This window comes from Mus musculus, chromosome 16, assembly GCF_000001635.26.
Source record: "Mus musculus strain C57BL/6J chromosome 16, GRCm38.p6 C57BL/6J".
NCBI classification, from domain to species: Eukaryota; Metazoa; Chordata; class Mammalia; order Rodentia; family Muridae; genus Mus; species Mus musculus.
In genome coordinates, this window is record NC_000082.6 from 16,482,662 (window position 1) to 16,503,013 (window position 20,352).

The 20,352-nt window shown below is 38.9% G+C and overlaps 1 protein-coding gene across 11 annotated transcripts in view; it reads right to left on the reverse strand.

Moving 5' to 3' along the window:
* Nucleotides 1–20,352, reverse strand: part of Fgd4 (FYVE, RhoGEF and PH domain containing 4) — a 183,625-nt gene that overhangs the window by 65,752 nt on the left and 97,521 nt on the right. For 7 of the 11 annotated variants that reach the window (XR_875778.3, XM_006522027.4, XM_006522023.2 and 4 more), the window contains exons 3-4: nucleotides 7,762–7,945; nucleotides 1,429–1,936 (exon numbers count right to left, since the gene is read on the reverse strand). Coding sequence is in view for 10 of the 11 variants with exons in the window: in XM_006522023.2 (XP_006522086.1) it covers nucleotides 1,429–1,936; nucleotides 7,762–7,945 (692 nt within the window). In the remaining variant the exon portion in view is untranslated. The remainder of the gene's footprint in view (nucleotides 1–1,428; nucleotides 1,937–7,761; nucleotides 7,946–20,352) is intronic. The other 4 variants (XM_011245874.3, XM_006522024.4, XM_030249066.1 and 1 more) reach the window with 1 other exon arrangement.

Sequence of the window (20,352 nt, forward strand, 5' to 3'; positions counted from 1 at the left end):
TCTTTCTCGAGTCACGTACGATTCATCTAACAGTAGATACAACAAATAACAAAATGTGGAAAGAGGACTAGCCAGTGGCCACAGGAACCACCATCTAATGCCCTTTAATAGGACCAGCGCCTGTGGTGCCGCAGAAGCTCGCTGGGGGTACTGTCTCATGGTACACCACTGAGCCTCACTCCTATGTGTCTCTTCCCTTCACCACAGGTAAGGATGGAAGCAGTGAGCTTTATTGAGCTGTTGAGGCACAAGGAGATTCCCTTCAGAGCGCTGTTTCTTTGCTGCTCCAGACAACGTGGTGAGGCATGAGTCACTTTCTCTCTCCCATTTGCTTAAAATTATAATCTCTGTTGATTGCCCTTCAGCTAAAGTTCTTAATATAACCACCAGTCAGTCACGTTAATATTTTAGAATCTGTCCTTCACTTATGATTGTCTGACTATGCTCAGGAAAGAACTGTAAATTATCGTAAATAGATTTAAGATTTGAATTTTTTCATTTGCTGATGTTCCTACAATTGTCCAAGTTGTAATTTTATTTAGTATAATCAATGACAAAGAATGAGCAATAGAAATCTCAAGGATGGTTTCAGAGATATACACAGCATGTTAAAGATTAGGGAAATCCAGAATGAAACTGACATGACACCAAGAAATCTAAGGTATGGCATGATAGCCATGCTATTAAAACCCCAGAGTAAGATGCTGATGTAAACAAGATCAAAGCAACCTTTGGTTAGAGTCATGTAAAAAATATCTGTGAGTTAACAGATGGGCCAGAAATAGTCTCAAGAGTTTTTGGTTCTGTTTGAATAATATTTTATTTTGTCATCTTAAGAAGATTTTATAAACAGTATGACAAAATACATCTAGCAAATTTTTCTGTTTTATGTGAACTCAGCTTTACTATGCCTCCCCAAAAAGCTGAGCTATCCATTGCACAAAGGCTAAGAAACCATTTGGAAGAGCAATGCATGTGGCAGTGCACAGCCTGTAGTGGGCCAAGCCTCAGCTTCACTTCCATCTCAGGGTGCTGGTCCAGGTTCCTACAGTTCCACCCTGTCTAGAGTAATACCCCTGGGCGTGGCAGTTAGTAGCTCCTGCTTATTCCTATGGAGACTTGTGATTTGTTGCCCTAGGGAAACAAAACTGGTCCACAGAAGCAACATCTAGAGCCACAAAGAGCATCTGCCTTCCAACACAACACAGTTGCTATGGTTTTTCTACAATACAACCATCACAACAAAATAATCAAAAGAAGCTACGTAAGAAGAAAAAAGGAAGCACCTTTAAGAGGCAGTAAAACCCATTAGCCTCCAAGCTTGCAAATGGTTTCTCTGCTGGCATGAGTAACCTGAGTCATTCATCTCATGGGTGCTGTGAAGCGCTAGGTAGTGCTTGCCCTGCACTGAGATGGTTTACAGTTTACCTTCACTTCATGGTGCTGGTCCAACGTATCCAATCCCATGGTGTTCACCCCATTTTCCCTCTCTTGGAGCTCAGCGTCCATCCCTGGCTCCCCTTCTTTTGAGGGAAGCCCTAAGTCCGTCCCTGGAGTCCTGCAGCTGCTGTCAGAAGCATTTTCATCATGACTATTGGCTATGGATGATGCAGAATCTGTGATGGTTTCATTTCTTTCTCCATTCAGCACATGTGTATCAGGAGAGGCGGCAGCAGTCTGAATAGCCATCTCTGGGCTAAGAGTAGTCTCCTTCTCATCTTCACATTCCATCTGGTTTTGTGCAGCCACTACACCATTGGCCAAACAACCATGTTGCCCCTGAGTCTGATCTGGGTCGTTTTCCTGCTTCTGTGGAGAGTGCTGGGGCAGAAATTTTCGTGGAGGTGAGGAGGTTAACCCAGGCTGTCCTAGAGTTTGAGGAATATTGAGGTTCATAGTAGAATCTTTCTGCAAATCAATGTAACTTGACAAAACACTGTAAGATAAAATACAAAAAGAAACATCAGGATGAAAAGTTTTAGAATGAAGACAAGTCAATTCCAGGTGAAAAGGGACGTCATTTCTACATGATGGTTTTAGAAGCAGATTCTTGGCACACAAGCCATATTTAAACAAGCATAGAGAGGGTGAAGGTTGGAGAGATGGTTCAGCTGCCAAAGGCTAAGCTCAAACCAAAACCAGATGGATGAGCCTGAGCTTTTCCTAGCTGGCGTGTTTCCATGAGCTTCTTACTAATACAAGTTATTCAGTAAAGATAGCGATGAAAGAAATATCTGCGTTCAATGAGATTATCTTTTTCCAAGATCTTTAATTTTTAATCATTTTTAAAACAAGCATGAGTTTCTAGCTTATAAACAAGCTATAAAACCAAGTTAGTTTTATTTGAAAAGTAGGAACATTAAAAAGAAAAAAAAACCTTTATTATAAATGCTGCAGTAGCTGCTAACAGATCGCTAAGGGTTCGCTTGAATTTTGCTCTTGATCTCTCCAATCTTGTCTTCACAAATCAGATCCTCATACATGCAAGACTTTACTAATGTCTCCAGGACATCAGAAAGAATCTACCTTCCCCAGCTCCTCCATCTCCCACCTCCTGGGACTATCTTTCCCCTTACTGTAGTCTTGCATATTCCTGTAGTTTTCCATTTGTGTGCATGTTAGGGTCAGTAGCCCTGCTCTTCTCTGCCCAGCATAATCTTCCCCCTCTGTCATTCAGGTCTTTTGAGAGGCTTTTCTTGGTTGGTCTATTTAAGCATCACACTCTACCACCTTCTCTAATCTTCTTTTATTTATCTTGAAAGCCCTTACTACTGTTGATATCCTATGTAGTCTTGATAGTACTAACAGGACAATAGAACCTTACGACGTCTTTGCCTGCTCAGAAATGAGTTGCTCTATCCCAGTCATTAAAATGTTCAGACATGGCTAATAATTTATGCAGGTCCCTGTTATGAGTAAAGAAAATATATGTAGCCAGGCATCCCATAAAGGCAATTGACCTATTGCTCTGGAATGCCTGGGAAATCATAGTGGCCAGCATGTGAGACAAGAACAGGACAAGAAGCTATGAGGTATTAACAGCTACCTTTGCTTCTATAAAACCTGCTTATCTCTATGAGAAAGGGACGAAGTGGACTTTTATTACTATATAAAGGAAAGATAAGAAACTGAGGGAAGTAAAACAATTTTCCTGGCCAGCTGTGGATTCCAGGCATAGTTGTAATACACACCTTTCTGCTGTTCATTTAAAAACCCCACCTTAAACACACACACTCCCTTCCATAGGGCATGCTGTTTGGCTCTAAGGCTGCCATCTGCAAGCAGTAAAAATAACTTCATTTAATCTAAATTTGAATTGAGTCTAAGTCTTTGATCTTTCCAGGTGGATTTGAACACCACAATACAGGTACTGCCTGGATGACAGCAGACCAATAGTGTTGTTCTTACAATAGATTCCACCACAAGCACAATCCTTGCAAACGCTTGCCCAAACACAAACCGTGAATTATAGCACGCCCTTCCTTACATTAAGGACAAAACTGTACACATTTCCCCCGGAGAGATAAACTCAAACAATTTGCATTTGGGCCACAAAACTAGTAGAGACCTCAGCCTTTAGAATATGGACTCCTTTGAGGTCTCCCCAGGCCCTGGCATGACAGCACTGAGACCAGGCTCAGGTTCCCACCTCCTCATGTTCTCATGGCGGTGACTACAGAATCTGGAAACTGGAAGGCTCTCTTTTCTGTTTTTGAATCAATTAACTCTGAGAAGAAAAAAACTGAATGAAATTTAGACATTGTTTTAAATATTGCTATAATTTCAGCTCCCAAAGGCATTACAAATTCCCTTCTGAGGACTTTGAGATTTACAGAAGATCATATAAGTGCCCAGGAATTAAATACAGCTTTTAAACATATTTCTCCAAAATTTGTAACAGTATTATAGTAAGCATATTTTCTAAGTACATTGCATTTCAGTTTCTTGTTTTGTTTTGAGGAGTCTTACAATGGGGCTCAAGCTCGCCTCAAACTCTTGAACCTCTCTGCTTTGGTCCCCTGAGTACTGTGAGTATGTGCCTATGCCCCCTAGATGGTATATCCTTACATTTTTAAATTTTGAATGAGGGACACTGTAGTTTCGTGCTTGTTATGCTTCCCAGGACATCCCCCAAATATTCCTGAGCTAAGGTGTCATTACATACATAATAATAACATTTAAAAGCTCATGTAATGGCACACACAAAACACCCACAGATATCAAATAGTAAAAGGAATAATTCTTTAAAAGATTTGTGTAATGGGAAATTATCTGTCAATATTACGTTGCAATGAATGAAAATGTTTGGCTTTGTGTGTAGGTAAGTAAAATTATATACATTTTGTTTATATTTCTAGTAACATAAACAAAATCTTTTTCCTAAGATAAAACAATTTAGATAGTATAAGTAAAAAAGAATGGAACTTATAAGGATTTGTTTTGTTTTTTTTTTAATTAGGTATTTTCTTCACTTACATTTCCAATGCTATCACAAAAGTCCCCCATAACCTCCCCCCACCACTCTCCTACCCACCCGCTTCTACTTCTTGGCCCTGGTGTTCTCCTGGACTGAGGCATATAAAGTTTGCAAGACCAATGGGCCTCTCTTTCCAATGATGCCGACTAGGCCATCTTCTGATACATATGCAGCTAGAGACACAAGCTCTGGGGGGTACTGGTTAGTTCATATTGTTGTTCCACCTATAGGGTTGCAGACCCCTTTAGCTCCTTGGGTAATTTCCCTAGCTCCACAGGGGGCCCTGTGATCCATCCAATAGCTGACTGTGAGCATCCACTTCTGTGTTTGCTAGGCCCCGGCATAGCCTCACAAGAGACAGCTCTATCTGGGTCCTTTCAGCAATATCTTGTTAGTGTATGCAATGGTGTCAGCATTTGGAGGCTGATTGTGGGATGGATCCCGGGGTATGGCAGTCTCTAGATGGTCCATCCTTTCATCTCAGCTCCAAACTTTGTCTCAGTAACTCCTTCCATGGGTGTTTTGTTCCCAATTCTAAGAAGGGGCAAAGTGTCCACACTTTGGTCTTTGTTCTTCTTGAGTTTCATGTGTTTTACAAATTGTATCTTGTATATTGGGTATTCTAAGTTTCTGGGCTAATGTCCACTTATCAGTGAGTACATATCATGTGAGTTCTTTTGTGATTGGGTTACCTCACTCAGGATGATACCCTCCAGGTCCATCCATTTGCCTAGGAATTTCATAAATTCATTCTTTTTAATAGCTGAGTAGTACTCCATTGTGTAAATGTACCACATTTTCTGTATCCATTCCTCTGTTGAGGGACATCTGGGTTCTTTCCAGCTTCTGGCTATTATAAATAAGGCTGCTATGAACATGGTGGAGCATGTGTCCTTCTTACCGGTTGGGACATCTTCTGGATATATGCCCAGGAGAGAGAGGTATTGCAGGATCCTCCAGTAGTACTATGTCCAGTTGTCTGAGGAACCGCCAGACTGATTTCCAGAGTGGTTGTACAAGCTTACAATCCCACCAACAATGGAAGAGTGTTCCTCTTTCTCTACATTCTCACCAGCATCTGCTGTCACCTGAATTTTTGATCTTAGCCATTCTGACTGGTGTGAGGTGGAATCTCAGGGTTGTTTTGATTTGCATTTCCGTGATGATTAAGGATGCTAAACATTTTTTCAGGTGCTTCTCAGCCATTTGTTATTCCTCAGATGAGAATTCTTTGTTTAGCTCTGAGCCCCATTTTTTAATGGGGTTATTTGATTTTCTGGAGTCCACCTTCTTGAGTTCTTTATATATATTGGATATTAGTCCCCTATCTGATTTAGGATAGGTAAAGATCCTTTCCCAATCTGTTGGTGGCCTTTTTGTCTTATTGACCAGTGTCTTTTGCCTTACAGAAGCTTTGCAATTTTATGAGGTCCCATTTGTCGATTCTCGATCTTACAGCACAAGCCATTGCTGTTCTATTCAGGAATATTTCCCCTGTGCCCATATCTTCGAGGCTTTTCCCCACTTTCTCCTCTATAAGTTTCACTGTCTCTGGTTTTATATGGGGTTCCTTGATCCACTTAGATTTGACCTTAGTACAAGGAGATAGGAATGGATCAATTCACATTCTTCTACATGATAACTACCATTTGTGCGAGCACCATTTCTTGAAAATGCTGTCTTTTTTCCACTGGATGGTTTTAGCTCCCTTGTCGAAGATCAAGTGGCCTTAGGTGTGTGGGTTCATTTCTGGGTCTTCAATTCTATTCCATTGGTCTACTTGTCTGTCGCTATACTTGTACCATGCAGTTTTTATCACAATTGCTCTGTAGTACAGCTTTAGGTCAGGCATGGTGATTCCACCAGAGGTTCTTTTATCCTTGAGAAGAGTTTTTGCTATCCTAGGTTTTTTGTTATTCCAGATGAATTTGCAGATTGCCCTTTCTAATCGTTGAAGAATTGAGTTGGAATTTTGATGGGGATTGCATTGAATCTGTAGATTGCTTTTGGCAAGATAGCCATTTTTACTATATTGATCCTGCCAATCCATGAGCATGGGAGATCTTTCCATCTTCTGAGATCTTTAATTTCTTTCTTCAGAGAACTTGAAGTTCTTATCATACATATCTTTCACTTTCTTAGAGTCACACCAAGGTATTTTATATTATTTGTGACTATTGTAAAGGGTGTTGTTTCCCTAATTTCTTTCTCAGCCTGTTTATCCTTTGCGTAGAGAAAGGCCATTGACTTGTTTAAGTTAATTTTATATCCAGCTACTTCATTGAAGCTGTTTATCAGGTTTAGGAGTTCTCTAGTGGAATTTTTGGGGTCACTTATATATACTATCATATCATCTGCAAAAATTGATATTTTGACTTCTTCCTTTCCAATTTGTATCCCCTTGATCACCTTTTGTTGTCAAATTGTTCTGGCTAGGACTTCAAATACTATGTTGAATAGGTATGGAGAAAGTGGGCAGCCTTGTCTAGTCCCTGATTTTAGTGGGATTGCTTCCAGCTTCTCACCATTTACTTTGATGTTGGCTACTGGTTTGCTGTAGATTGCTTTTATCATGTTTAGGTATGGGCCTCGAATTCCTAATCTTTCCAAGACTTTTATCATGAAAGGGTGTTGGATTTTGTCAAATGCTTTCTCTGCATCTAACAAGATGATCATGTGGATTTTGTCTTTGAGTTTGTTTATATAGTGGATTATGTTGATGGATTTCTGTATATTAAACCATTTTTATAGCTACATAAGAAAACACATTTGCCTACACATTAGAACTAAAGAATATAAAATTCTCTTTCTGAGAATAAAATGGGTATTTACTATGAGTTTTGTGTGTTGTAATGATATCTCTTTGTAACTTACCATGAGGTAATAACAGGAAAAGGGAAACAGACTAACCTGTTATCGGGGCCTCTCATTATATGAAAAGGGTCAGAAATACTAGAGAGGCTTAGGAGGGCAAGAAGCCCCAGGAGTCAGGCCCTCAGAGAGTGAGGAAAACAGAGATAGGGATGGCACACAGCCTTCCTGACAAGCCCATTGTCCTGGACAGCAGCATGTTGACAGCAGTAACCCAGACTGACACACACACACACACACACACACACACACACACACACACACACAGGAAATAAGAAACGGCATATCCATACATAGCAAATGCTAATGTCTACTAGGCAAGACCAAATAATTTATCTTTAAAATGTAACTGTAGGATACTATGGCTTCCAAACATCCTCCTCCCACCTTCTCCCATACATAGTAACTCTTACCTGCCTCCTTCAAAGTGGCTGATGAGATCCGATACCTTACTATGCTTCCCTTTTGAGGTACAAGAAGTAGGGGCCGGATTAGACTCCTCCATCCTTGGCTTTGCACTAGGTAAAGCTTTATGCCTGGGGACTTGGGGAATATGGGATGAAGGTGAATTCTGCAGATATAATGGTTTTGGAGGCACTGTAGAAAAAGAAAAGAATTCAATATTTCACTGTTTTTTCTCTGTTACAGTGAAGATTCTGGTACCCTAGGTGCAAAAATCTTCACCATTAGTAAGCTATTGCAAAGGAGTCTGTCAAAGTGGAACTGACCTAACCAAGAAGAACTTTATTTTGCTCTTGCTATTTCTCCAGATCTCATTGTGTGTGTGTGTGTGTGTGTGTGTGTGTGTGTGTGTTTGTGTGTGTGTGTGTATGTGTGTGTGTATGTGAGTGTGTGTATGTGTTGTACTTAAAGGACCTGATAGGAATCAAGGACTTGTAATGCTGACTTCAAAGAAAAATATATCTGTATACTCTGTATTCATTTATCTAAAATACAACCAGAATTTTAGCTGGGCATGGTGCTTCTGCCAACTTTAATGCCAGCATTCAGGTGGCAGAGGTTAGGGGTATCTCTGTGAGCTCAAGTCTATCTTAGTCTACATTCAGAGTTTCAGTTTCAGGCCAGCCAGGGCTATGTACTGAGACACTATGTAAATCAAAACCAAACATAAACCAAGATCTTATGCGTCAGTTCAAAGCTCTATGTTCAAAGAAAGTAATAGCATCGGGACCAAAGAAATAACTTCAAATTACAGAATGAAATTTCTCTTTGTGGTCACATTTACTACTTCAGGGAACCCAGTGTGCTTTAGGCATTGAAGTTAGGAGTTTAGCTTTCAGGATTCATTACAGGATTCCTTCCCTGCAAGCTTGGTGTCCCTGTGAATGTTTACAGAAGAGTACTAGCTTCTTTTTAACTCATCCACATTGAAAATTTTATCATGCACCAATGCTTTCTGAGGGTGTCTCCAAGGATGATTCCCTGCACCTCCACTCCACCCGTCATCACAGCTGACCTCCTATCAGAAGGAGAGCTATAGGTTGTCAGCATTTCTAAAAGTTTCCTGCATATCTCCTTAGCATCCTAGCAGCAACTCTACTGTATTATTTCCGAAACTTAATCTACTAGGTTTTCATAAGCTAGCTTACCCACATATACTCGTTTCTATTATTGTTCACATCATTCAATCTTACGTAACTTTCCAAATGTATGATGAGCATGAGCCATTTGTAAAATAATGCTGTATGCATGTGAACATAAGCATTGCACTCATAGAAACACAACCCAGTAGATCAGTGGTTCTCAATTTTCCTAGTTCTGCAACTGTTTAATACAGTTCTTCATATTCTGATGACCATCAACTATACATTTTTTGCTACTTTACAACTATAATTTTGCTAGTTGTGAATTATAGTGTAAAAGTCTGATATGCAGGATATTTGATATGTCACTCCTGTGACAGAGTTGTTTGACACCTCCAGGGGTTAAAACCCACAGATTGAGAACTGCTGTACTACGGGAGATGCCTTCCTTTTAACAATACTCTATATAAAAGCATTTATGACTATAAATCATATGTCTAAGACTCTTATTATTGTCCATGGTCACTACTCTAAGTCTTTAATATCTTTCATATTCATAGCTTTCATTGTTTTCATTCAAACTCTTGATGCAAAAGGAACAATACAAACAAAAGGCTCCTAGTCCATGGGTGTTATATAGCTACCAAATTTTATTATCCACAAGAAAATTTTATTATCAGTCACATTGACTTTTGCTAAGAACAATAACTCTGATTGTTACTATATTTAAAAATTGAGGAAACCCAAGAGTAGAGTAAAAGTAGAATCATTTGGCAATGTCTGCCTTGAATGCAAAATGGGAAAATAGCTTTTGGTATACCCAGAGTCCAGGGTACCTCTGGTTCTTCTGCCCTGCCCCTTTCAGCCATTCCTTCTAACCATCTCCTTTCTTTATGATTCTCCACCAACCTACTGGATGGCTCTCAACTTGGAACCCAGAGTTGAGACTCAGACAGGTGATCTTTATTCACTGCCCCCCACCCCCTCTAATATAGATGCTCTAGACTTGCTCTTAAATCTGTTGCTACCTGACCACCTGAGCTCCTGCTCCCAATCCACCTTCATCATCTTGGGACGTAAGATTCTTAGGATAGACACAGAGATAAGGGAACCTCTAGATCTTCCTTTCAATGGTCTGTGCCATCATTCATTTGTGACTCTCACAGGGACTTCACATCTGTCACATTTGGATAGGACCCAGAGTAGGCAGTAGCAACCAAAGAATGGAACACCCAACCAACAAAGGCAACACTATATATCTACACCAAAAGTCCTAAAATTCAAATATCTTAATTCCAGATACACCAATAAAACCACAAATATGAACAACAAACACAATACTTTTCCTGTATAAACCAGCAACTCTTATTGCATTAGGCCCTGAAAGGGCAATTTAGCTGATATATAAGACAAAGTCTTGAAAACAAGGATGAAGAATGTGTTCAGGGCTGGAGAGATGGCTCAGTAGTTAAGAGCACTGACTGCTATTCTAGAGGTCATGAGTTCAATTCCCAGCAACCACATGGTGGCTCACAAACATCTGTAATGGGATCTGATGCCCTCTTCTGGTGTGCCTGAAGATAGCAACAGTATACTCATATACATAAAATAAATAAATCTTATAAAAATTAGTTCAAAGATGAATTGAATACCTTTATAACGACAATGAAAAAAATAAACAGATAAATGAAATAATGAAATAATGAAAATAGAATTTAGAAAGAAATAATCACTAATGAAAAGCCAAAGTGAAATAAAGGTGAAAATGATAAACAGGAAGTCAAATGAAAAGCTCAGAAGTAAGCATCACCAACAGACTAAGACATGGAAGAGAGACTCTCAGGTCAGAGGTAAGTGCCACCAACAGACTGAAAGACATGGAAGAGAGACTCTCAGGTCAGAGGTAAGTGCCACCAACAGACTGAAAGACATGGAAGAGAGACTCTCAGGTCAGAGGTAAGTGCCACCAACAGACTAAGACATGGTAGAGAGAATCTCAGGTCTTGAGGACAATATAGAGTAATTGACTATCAAGTCAAGAAAATATTAATTCTAAAAAAAGAAATGAGGCTGAAAAAAACCCCAAGGAAATCTGAATACTATGAAAAGAACAAACCTGTGAGTAATAGGATAATTATTGATGAAAATTTGCCAAACCTAGAGAAAGAGATGCCTATAAAACTACAAGAGGCATAAAGAACACCAAAACCATAAAAGAAATGTCAAAGACACACAATATTCAGAACACTAAATATATCCCTTTGACCTTCTTTTGTTGTCTAATTGCTCTGGCTAGGACTTCGAGTACTATATTGAATAGATAGGGAGAGAGTAGACAAGTTGTCTAGCCCCTGATTTTAGTGGGATTGCTTCAAGTTTCTCTCCATTAAGTTCGATGTTGGCTACTGGTTTGCTGTATATTGCTTTTACTATGCTTAGATATGGGCTTTGAATTCCTGATATTTCCAAGACTTTTAACATGAAGGGGTGTTGAATTTTCTCAAATGCTTCCTCAGAATCTAATGAGATGATCATGTGTTTTTTTTCCTTTTGAGTCTGTTTATATAGTGGATTTCACTGATGGTTTTCCATATATTGAACCATCCCTGCATCCCTGGGATGAAGCCTACTTGATCATGGTAGATGATGGTTTTGATGTGTTTTTGGATTGAGTTTTTAAGAATTTTATTGAATATTTCTGCATTGATATTCATAAGGGAAAATGGTCTGAAGTTCTCTTTTTTGTTGGGTCTTTGTGTGGTTTAGATATAAACATAATTGTGGCTTCATACAAAGAATTGGGTAGTGTTCGTTCTGTTTCTATTTTGTGAAATAGTTTGAAAAGTATTGGTATTAGACTTTCTTTGAAGGTCTGATAGAATTTTGCACTAAACCTATCTGGTCCTAGGTCTTTTTTGTTGTTGTTGTTGTTGTTTTTGGGTTGGGAGACTTTTAATGACTGCTTCTATTTCTTTAGGGGTTATGGGACTATTTAGATGGTTTATCTGATCCTGATTTAACTTTGGTACCTGAAATCTGTCTAGAAAATTGCCCACTCCAACCAGATTTTCCATTTTTGCTGAGTATAGGCTTTTGTAGTAGGATCTGATGATTTTTAAAGTTTTCCTTGTTTCTGTTGTTATGTCTCCCTTCTTATTTCTGAGTTTTTAAATTGAATATTGTCTCTATGCCCTCTGGTTATCTGGCTAAGGGTTTATCATCTTGTTGATTTTCTCAAAGAATTAGGTCTTGGTTTTGTTGATTCTTTATATAGTTCATTTTATTTCTACTTGGCTGATTTCAGCCCTGAGTTTGATTATTTCCTGCCGTCTTGGGTGTATTTGCTTCTTTATGCTCTAGAGCTTTAGATGTGCTGTCAAGCTGCTAGTGTATCCCTTGGTGTGACTCTAACCAAGCAAGCGAAAGATCTGTATGACAAGAACTTCAAGTCTCTGAAGAAAGAAATCAAAGAAGCTGTCAAAAGATGGAAAGATCTTCCATGCTTATGGATTTGCAGGATTAATATAGTAAAAGTGGCCATCTTGCCAAAAGCAATCTACAGATTCAATGAAATTTCCAACAAAATTCTAACTCAGTTCTTCATAGAGCTAGAGCAATCGGCAAGTTCATTTGGAATAGATTAAAAAAAAAACCACAATAGCGAAAATTATTCTCAACAATAAAAGAACTTCTGGGGGAATTACCATCCCTGACCTCAAGCTGTATTACAGAGCAATTGTGATAAAAACTGTATGGTATTGGTACAGAGACAGACAGGTAGATCAATGGAATAGAACTGAAGACCCAGAAATGAACCCACACACCTATGGTTACTTGATCTTTGACAAGAGTGCTAAAACCATCCAGTGGAAAATAGCATTTTCAATAAATGGTGTTGATTCAACTGATGGTCAGCATGTAGAAGAATGCACATCAATTCATTCCTATCTCCTTATACAAAGCTCAAGTCCAAGTGGATCAAGGACCTCCACAGAAAACCAGATACTCTAAAACTAATAGAAGATAAAGTGGGGAAGAGCCTCAAACACATGCACACAGGGGAAAATTTCCTGAACAGAATAATTTCCTAAACAGAATAACAGCCAAGTGGGACCTCATAAAATTGCAAAGCTTCTGTAAGGGAAAGGACACTGTCAATATGACAAAAATTGGGAAAAGATTTTTACCAATCCTATATCATCAAATAGAGAGCTAATATTCAAAATATACAAAGAACTTAAGAAGTTAGATTCCGCCGGGCAGTGGTGGTGCATGCCTTTAATCCCAACACGTGGGAGGCAGAGGCAGGTGGATTTCTGAGTTTGAGGCCAGCCTGGTCTACAGAGTGAGTTCCAGGACAGCCAGGGCTATACAGAGAAACCCTGTCTAAAAGAAGGAGAACCTAAAAGAAGAAGAAGAAGGAGGAGGAGGAGGAGGAGGAGGAGGGGGAGGAGGAGGAGGAGGAGGAGGAGGGAGGAGATGAAGAAAAAGAAAGAAAGAAAGAAAGAAAGAAAGAAAGAAAGAAAGAAAGAAGAAGAAGAAGAACAACAACAACAACAAGAAGCAGCAGCAGCAGCTAGACTCCAAATAATCAAATAACCATATTAAAAAATGGGGTATAAAGCTAAACAAAGAGTTCTAAACTGAGGAATATCAAATGGCTGAGAAACACCTAAAGCAATGTTTAACATGCTTAGTCATTAGGGAAATGCAAATCAAAAAAACCCTGAGATTCTACCTCACATCAGATAGAATGGCTAAAATCAAATACTTAGTTGATAACAGATGCTGACAAGGACGTGGAGACAGAGGAACACTCCTCCATCGTTGGTGGGATTACAAGCTGATACAACTACTCTGGAAAGCATTCTGGCAGTTCCTCAGAAAAGTGGACATAGTATTATCTAAGGACCCAGCTATATCACTCCTGGGCATATACCCAGAAGATGCTCCAATATATAACAAGGACACATGCTCTACTATGTTCATAGTAACCTTGTTTATAATAGCCAGAAGCTGGAAAGAACTCAGATGTCCCTCAACAGAGGAATGGATACAGAAAATGTGGTACATTTACACAATGGAGTACTACTCAGCTATTAAAAACAATGACTTCATAAAATTCCTAGGCAAATGGATGGAACTAGAAAATATCATTCTGAGTGAGGTAACCCAGTCACAAAGGAACACACATGGTATGCACTCATGGATAAGTGGATATTAGCCCAAAAGCTCAGAATACCCAAAATACAATTCAAAGATCACATGAAGCTCAAGAAGGAGGAAAACCAAAGTGTGAATGCTTCAGTCTTTCTTAGAAGGGGGAACAAATTACTCACGGGAGGAAATATGCAGACAAAGTGTGGAGCAGAGACAGAAGGAAAGGCCATCTAGAGACTGTCCCACCTAGGGATCCATCTCATATACAGTTACCAAATCCAGACACTATTGTGGATAGAGAGAAGTGCTTGCTAAAAGAAGCCTGATATAGCTGTCTCCTGAGAGGCTCTGCCAGAGCCTGACAAATACAGAAGAAAGAAAGAAAGAAAGAAAGAAAGAAAGAAAGAAAGAAAGAAAGAAAGGAAGGAAGGAAGGAAGGAAGGAAGGAAGAAAGAAAGAAAGAAAGAAAGAAAGAAAGAAAGAAAGAAAGAAAGAAAGAAAGAGAAAAGAATTATTTTAAAAACCCACTAAATGTACAGAACAAAATATATTAAAAGTTGCAAGGGGAAATATCTTGCCATTAATATAACAGAACCATTAATAATATAGCAGAGACATTAGTTTTCAATACAGATTCTAAAAGCTAGAAGGATCAGGATGAATGTTCTCAAAAGATGAAACAGAAATGACTAAGAACCACTTAATTAAAAAAAAAAAAGTTCAACATCCTTGGCCACTAGGAAAATGGAAATTAAAACTACTATTAGATTTCATGTTACTTCGGTGAGAATGGCCAAGATCAGTAAAACAAATGACAGCATTTGATGCTGAAGATGCAGGCTAAGAGAACTGGTGGGAGTGCGTACTGCTATGGCCTCTATGGAAATCAGTGTGTAGGTTCTTAAAAAAGCTGAAACTCAATTTACCTTAACATCCAGTTACACCACTCGTGGGCATATACTCCAAGGACTCTAAAATCTACTGCAGAGATACTTGCTCATCCACACTAATTGTAAACAGCCTAGATGTTCATCAAGTGATAATAGGATAATAAAAGAGTGATACACTTACTCAATCAAATATTATTCAGCTCCTTAGAAAACTAAGATTTTTGAATGGTAAGTGGATGGAACTAAAAACAACAATCCTAAGTGAGAGCAAACAAATATTACATATTTTCTCTTATAAGTTGATATCTTTTAAGCTCTAGATATGTGTGTTTCAATCAGAATAACCACAGAGCATAGACAGCTAATAAGGAATCAGTCGGAAGAAAAATCTTACGGGGAAGAGGAAATAGTATATTATATAATTTAAATTATATATAAATTTAAATACACACGCACACACACACACACACACACACACACACACACACACACACACACACACATTTTATAGAGAATCACCATATAATGGGGGAGACAGTGCCCCAAGTAGATATCCATGCTATCAAGTCAAATCTCCAATGCCAGGAATGGGTTACATCTTGTTGTGTCCTTAACCAAAGGACATGCTATTTTGTGTTTTGTTTTGGTATTTTTTTTATCTTAGTAGGTATTTTGTTTTGCCTTTCATTTTGTTTTGTTTATGAGAAAGAAAGAACATAAAGTTGGATGGGCAGGGAGATGACAAAAATACAGGAGAAGTTGGGGGAGGGGAAATAAAATATGTTGTATAAAAATTTTTAATAAAAATGGGGAATTATTTACTATTAATATCTCAAAATTATTATAGTTGCAGTGATTTTATTCAATGTGTTCCTGGCAGTATATGCAGTAGAATATTCTTGCCAAAGAATGTCCACTTTTAAGGATTATTTTGAGCAAAGACATTAGAGAAATATCTTGACCTTATCTCTTTCCCCTTTGGCGGCTGTCCTCATTACAGAAGAAAAGAAGCTCCGTTAATGGGAGGCTAAGGCTGGGAAAAACATAAGTCAACAAACCTTATTAAACTAATCGTCATCTTTCTAGTTTCTCTCAATATCCTATGGAAAAGCCCTCTAGTGTTCTTATGTTTACACAAATTATTTCTCTATATAATTTCTAGAGAAATATAAATTATTTCTCTATATAATTTAGTATATAAAAATTCAGACCAAACAGCTTTTTGAAGTCTCCTTTTGTTGTGGATTCTAATATCCATATTGTTTGAAGCCAGACTAATCCAAGACTATCTCAGAGGCTTTCATGAAAGGACAAAAGGACAACAGGCTAGTTCTGTGTCCTTTCCCAGTGTCAAACTTGGCAAGGTCTGGCCTGGGGCTGGGGCTTGGGCCAGGACTTTGGAGGCATTAAGGTTTTGGCTCCTGGGAAACCAGCTTTCTCTCTCAAGGGCTGCAGTTATCAGTGCTAAGGCAGCTGTGTTTTAGGTATTCTATACTCTCTTGCCAACACTGTCTTACTTAGCTTTTTGCTGACCATGGCCTTTCCATCTTGCAAATAATATATAAGATGCTGTATTTCTTAATAAGCTTTCTTGTAATAAGTCATCAGCTTGTGAAAACCTTCTGGTCCCATCTACTGGTCTTCTGTATTAAATGATCCCAGGTCCTCCCGCTAGAAACCTCGACATTCAGGGCCCTTACTCCTGTGAGTCTGGGTCACATATATATGCTTTTATTTGCTGTTGATCTATAATATGTCAGCTGAAGTCCTAGGCCCCACACAGACAGCACAGAGAAGAGGCATTCACTCCCCGAAACGTTTAGATGAACTAGAAATTAGCACTAAATAATGGTCCTTTCTTACTTATCAACATTCTGAAGATTAAGAATAAATCATATGCTGGTTGTGGTGGCATATACCTTTAATCCCAGAATGAGAGGCAGAGGCAGAGGCAGAGGCAGAGGCAGAGGCAGCAGATCTCTGTAAGTCTGAGTCTAGCCTGATCTACATAGTTACTCCCTTTCTCAAAAACAAAATCAAAAGAATCTATAATGTAATGAAAAAGCATCTTAGAATCCAGAGTTAAGGAACCATGACATTTTAAGACCAAAGAAAGTCTGTCATAAATTGTAGGCAGGAGCCTATGGCCAGTTTTTGACACACTATTGGTTTCTTAGTTAGGGTTTCTATTACTGTGAGAAAACACCATGACAAAAACCAATTTGTAGAAGAGAAAGCTTATCTTACAGCTTATAAGTCCATCAATGAGTCAAGGAAGGACCTCAGCAGGACCCTGGAGGCAGGAGCTGATGCAGGTCATACAGGGTGATGGCTATGCACTTTTTCCTCATGGCTTGCTCAGTTTGCTTTCTTTAGGCAGCTAGAACCACCAGCCAGGCATCATCCAAAATGGGCTGGTTCTCTCTGTCATCTTCAATGAAGAAAATGCTCTGCAGACTTGACTACAGACTAATACTTGGAAGTATTTTCTGTTACAATTCTTCTCAGATGATTCTGAAGCTTTTCTGACCAAAGTTGGGGGCAACTCAGGTCTATGGTAGTTTGACAACCTAACTAGTTAGTAAATCAGCAATAGCAAGTTGTACCCCAGGGACTATGACCTCCATAGCCACAGGTTTTTATGTAAGTTTACTGTACCAGACATGTGTTCCCTCTAGTAGTGTACCTGTGGTCTAAGTCTCAAATCAAACTTAAAAGACAGCTTGCTATTCTTTAACACTCCTATTTCTATTGCACATCTGTCTTGGCTGGTTGATAATGCATGAAGCATGTGAGGGTCCCCTCCAGGAGACACTGACCTCTTCCTCAGTAGCCTGCATGGCACATTCTGGCACAATGAAAGCCAGCCAGCTGGAAAGAAGGTTCCTAGTCAGCTTGAAACTGATTGCTCTATGTCCTTCAGCCACAGTGTGCTGTGCAGTAGCCTCCAACTAGAGCCCGTGACCTCCTCAGCTTTGACCAGGTTTACACTACCAGGCTTAACTGTGTTCCTGTGGAGCAGGCCTCACTAGTTATTCTATAACAGTTACATCTTGCTCTGGCAAGTCAGTATTATAGCATGTAGAGTCCATCACTGGGTAAGAACATTGCTGTCCTTTCCCCCAAGAAGCCTGCATAGCACCTTCAACACTACAGAAGTTGGCCAGCAGGAAGAGTTTTTTGAACAGTTACAACTTGATTTTTTATGTCCTACAAAGTGTGCAGTATCTCTAGCAATAGAATCTTAACGTTTAGTCAAGGTGAGCAACCAAGAACACTGGCAGTAACCTATGTTGTTTTGGGCCTCTCTGACCAAAAACTAATAGGGAGACATTTTGTGTCCAGACTCGGATTTTTGTTTCAGAACCTATGCCTTTTGGTCAGCATGGTCCATGTGTGTAGTATCCCTTTCTTCAAACTCCTCCCCCCTCATTATATTTTTATTAGTTTATAAGCACATGGGGTTCCTACAGCTTCTTCATAAATCCATAAATCTGCCACCACCACCCGGCCACACCTTCCATTTTGTTAATCATTTCCCTACTCTCCAATGCCCCATCCTCCTCCTCCCTGCTTAGCCCTTTCTATGTCCACTCTTCCCCACAATGCCCCTCTTCCCTGGTTAGTTCCCCTTCTCCCTGCTTAACCCTTTCTATGTCCACTCTCCCCTCTTCTAATTTCATTTTACTTATTCTCTACTATTTTTCTCCCCTTTATTACATCCTTCCAATTGCCCATTTCTAGCTTCTAGATTCTACATTTATTCCAAATTAAACAAAGATCTGAAGATAGGGTCCACATATAAGAGAGAACATGAGGTTATATTTTTTTTCTGTCTGGGTCTGAATAACCTTATACAGTATAATTTCTTTTGACATTTACCTGAATATTTCATTTTCCTTAAAAAAAAGAATAATATCCCATTATATATATGTACCACATTTTTATTATCCATTTACTGGTTGATGAACATCTGCAGGTTGATTCTATTTCCTAGCCATTGTGAAGACAGAACATTGAGTGTCTGTGCAGCAGGAGATAGCGTCCTTCAGGCACATGGGCACTGTGAGATAGCTATCTCTGGTTCTTATAGGAGCCTTCAGACTGAGTTCCACGGTGGCTATACTAGCTTACACAATGTATAAAGGTTTGCCTTTCTCCACATTTATGGCAGATGTCTATTCAATCTATTTTATGTATGGTGTCATTTAACACTACTGTTTCTGTTTCGCTTTTGTCTAGATGATCTGTCTACTGGGGAAAAAAATGAGATTGCAGTACTGAAGTCACCCACTATCACTGTGTTAGGGTCAATCCACGGCTGTACATCTAGTAGAGTTTGTTTTTTAAAAAATTGAGTTTATGTTTAGAATTAAAATATCTTCTTGGTGGATTACCCATTAACAAGTATTCTTTTCTGTTTGAAGACGATTTTGTCAGATAGTAGAATAGCTGTATTTGCTTGTTCTATTTGTTGGAATATCTACTTCAGTCCTTTTACCCTAAGTTAGTATTTACCATTGATCTTGGAGGCAGAAAAAAGCTGGATCCTGTTTTCTAATCTAATCTTAGTCCCTTGTCTTTTTAGTGAGTTGAAACATTAGCACAGGTATCATTAAAAATTAATTTTATTATTTTACTTCTCTATAAATTTTAATAGCTTTTCTGGACACAACAGGTTAGGTTGAAGTATTTCAGAAGATATCTTTCCAAGCTCTTCTGGGTTTAAAGTTTCTATGGAGCAATCAAGCATTTCTCTGGATTGCTTTGTCTTTGTAAGAATCATGGCTTTCAGTCTTGAAGTTTTCAATATCCTTTCTTTAGTCTGTGCTTTTAGTGCTTTAGCTACAACATGTTAGCAGACATCTCTCTTCTGGTCCTGTCTATTTGGCTTTCTGTAGGCTTCTACCACTACCTTTTCTCATACTGATTACAATTTCCCCTCTCTCCACTCCTCCCAGTGCCTCCCCACATCCCCTTCCATCCAGATCCACTCCCTCTCTGTCTCTCATTAGGAAACAATAGGCATCTAAGAGATAACAACCACACAAGACAAAATAAAATATAATAAGATAATATAAAAGCCAACACATCTTAGTTGGGCAAGGCAAACCATTTAGGATGCTTCTTGACCCTGAGTGCTCATCTTTGTTGGGAAATTTCCTCTATGACTTTTTTGAAAATATTTTGTCTATTTTCCTTTTTCTAGTCCTATTATTTAAAAGTTAAGGCTTCATGGTGTCTCCAAGCTGTCCCATGTTCCATTCATACATTTTGTCATTGACCTTTCTTTAGCAATTCTGTGTCATTCTCACTATAAAGTAATGGTATAAGACAGTAGAACTTTTGGAACATGTTTATAATGATTAAAGGAGGGGCATGGGGCTAGAGTTTATGAATGGAATTAAGG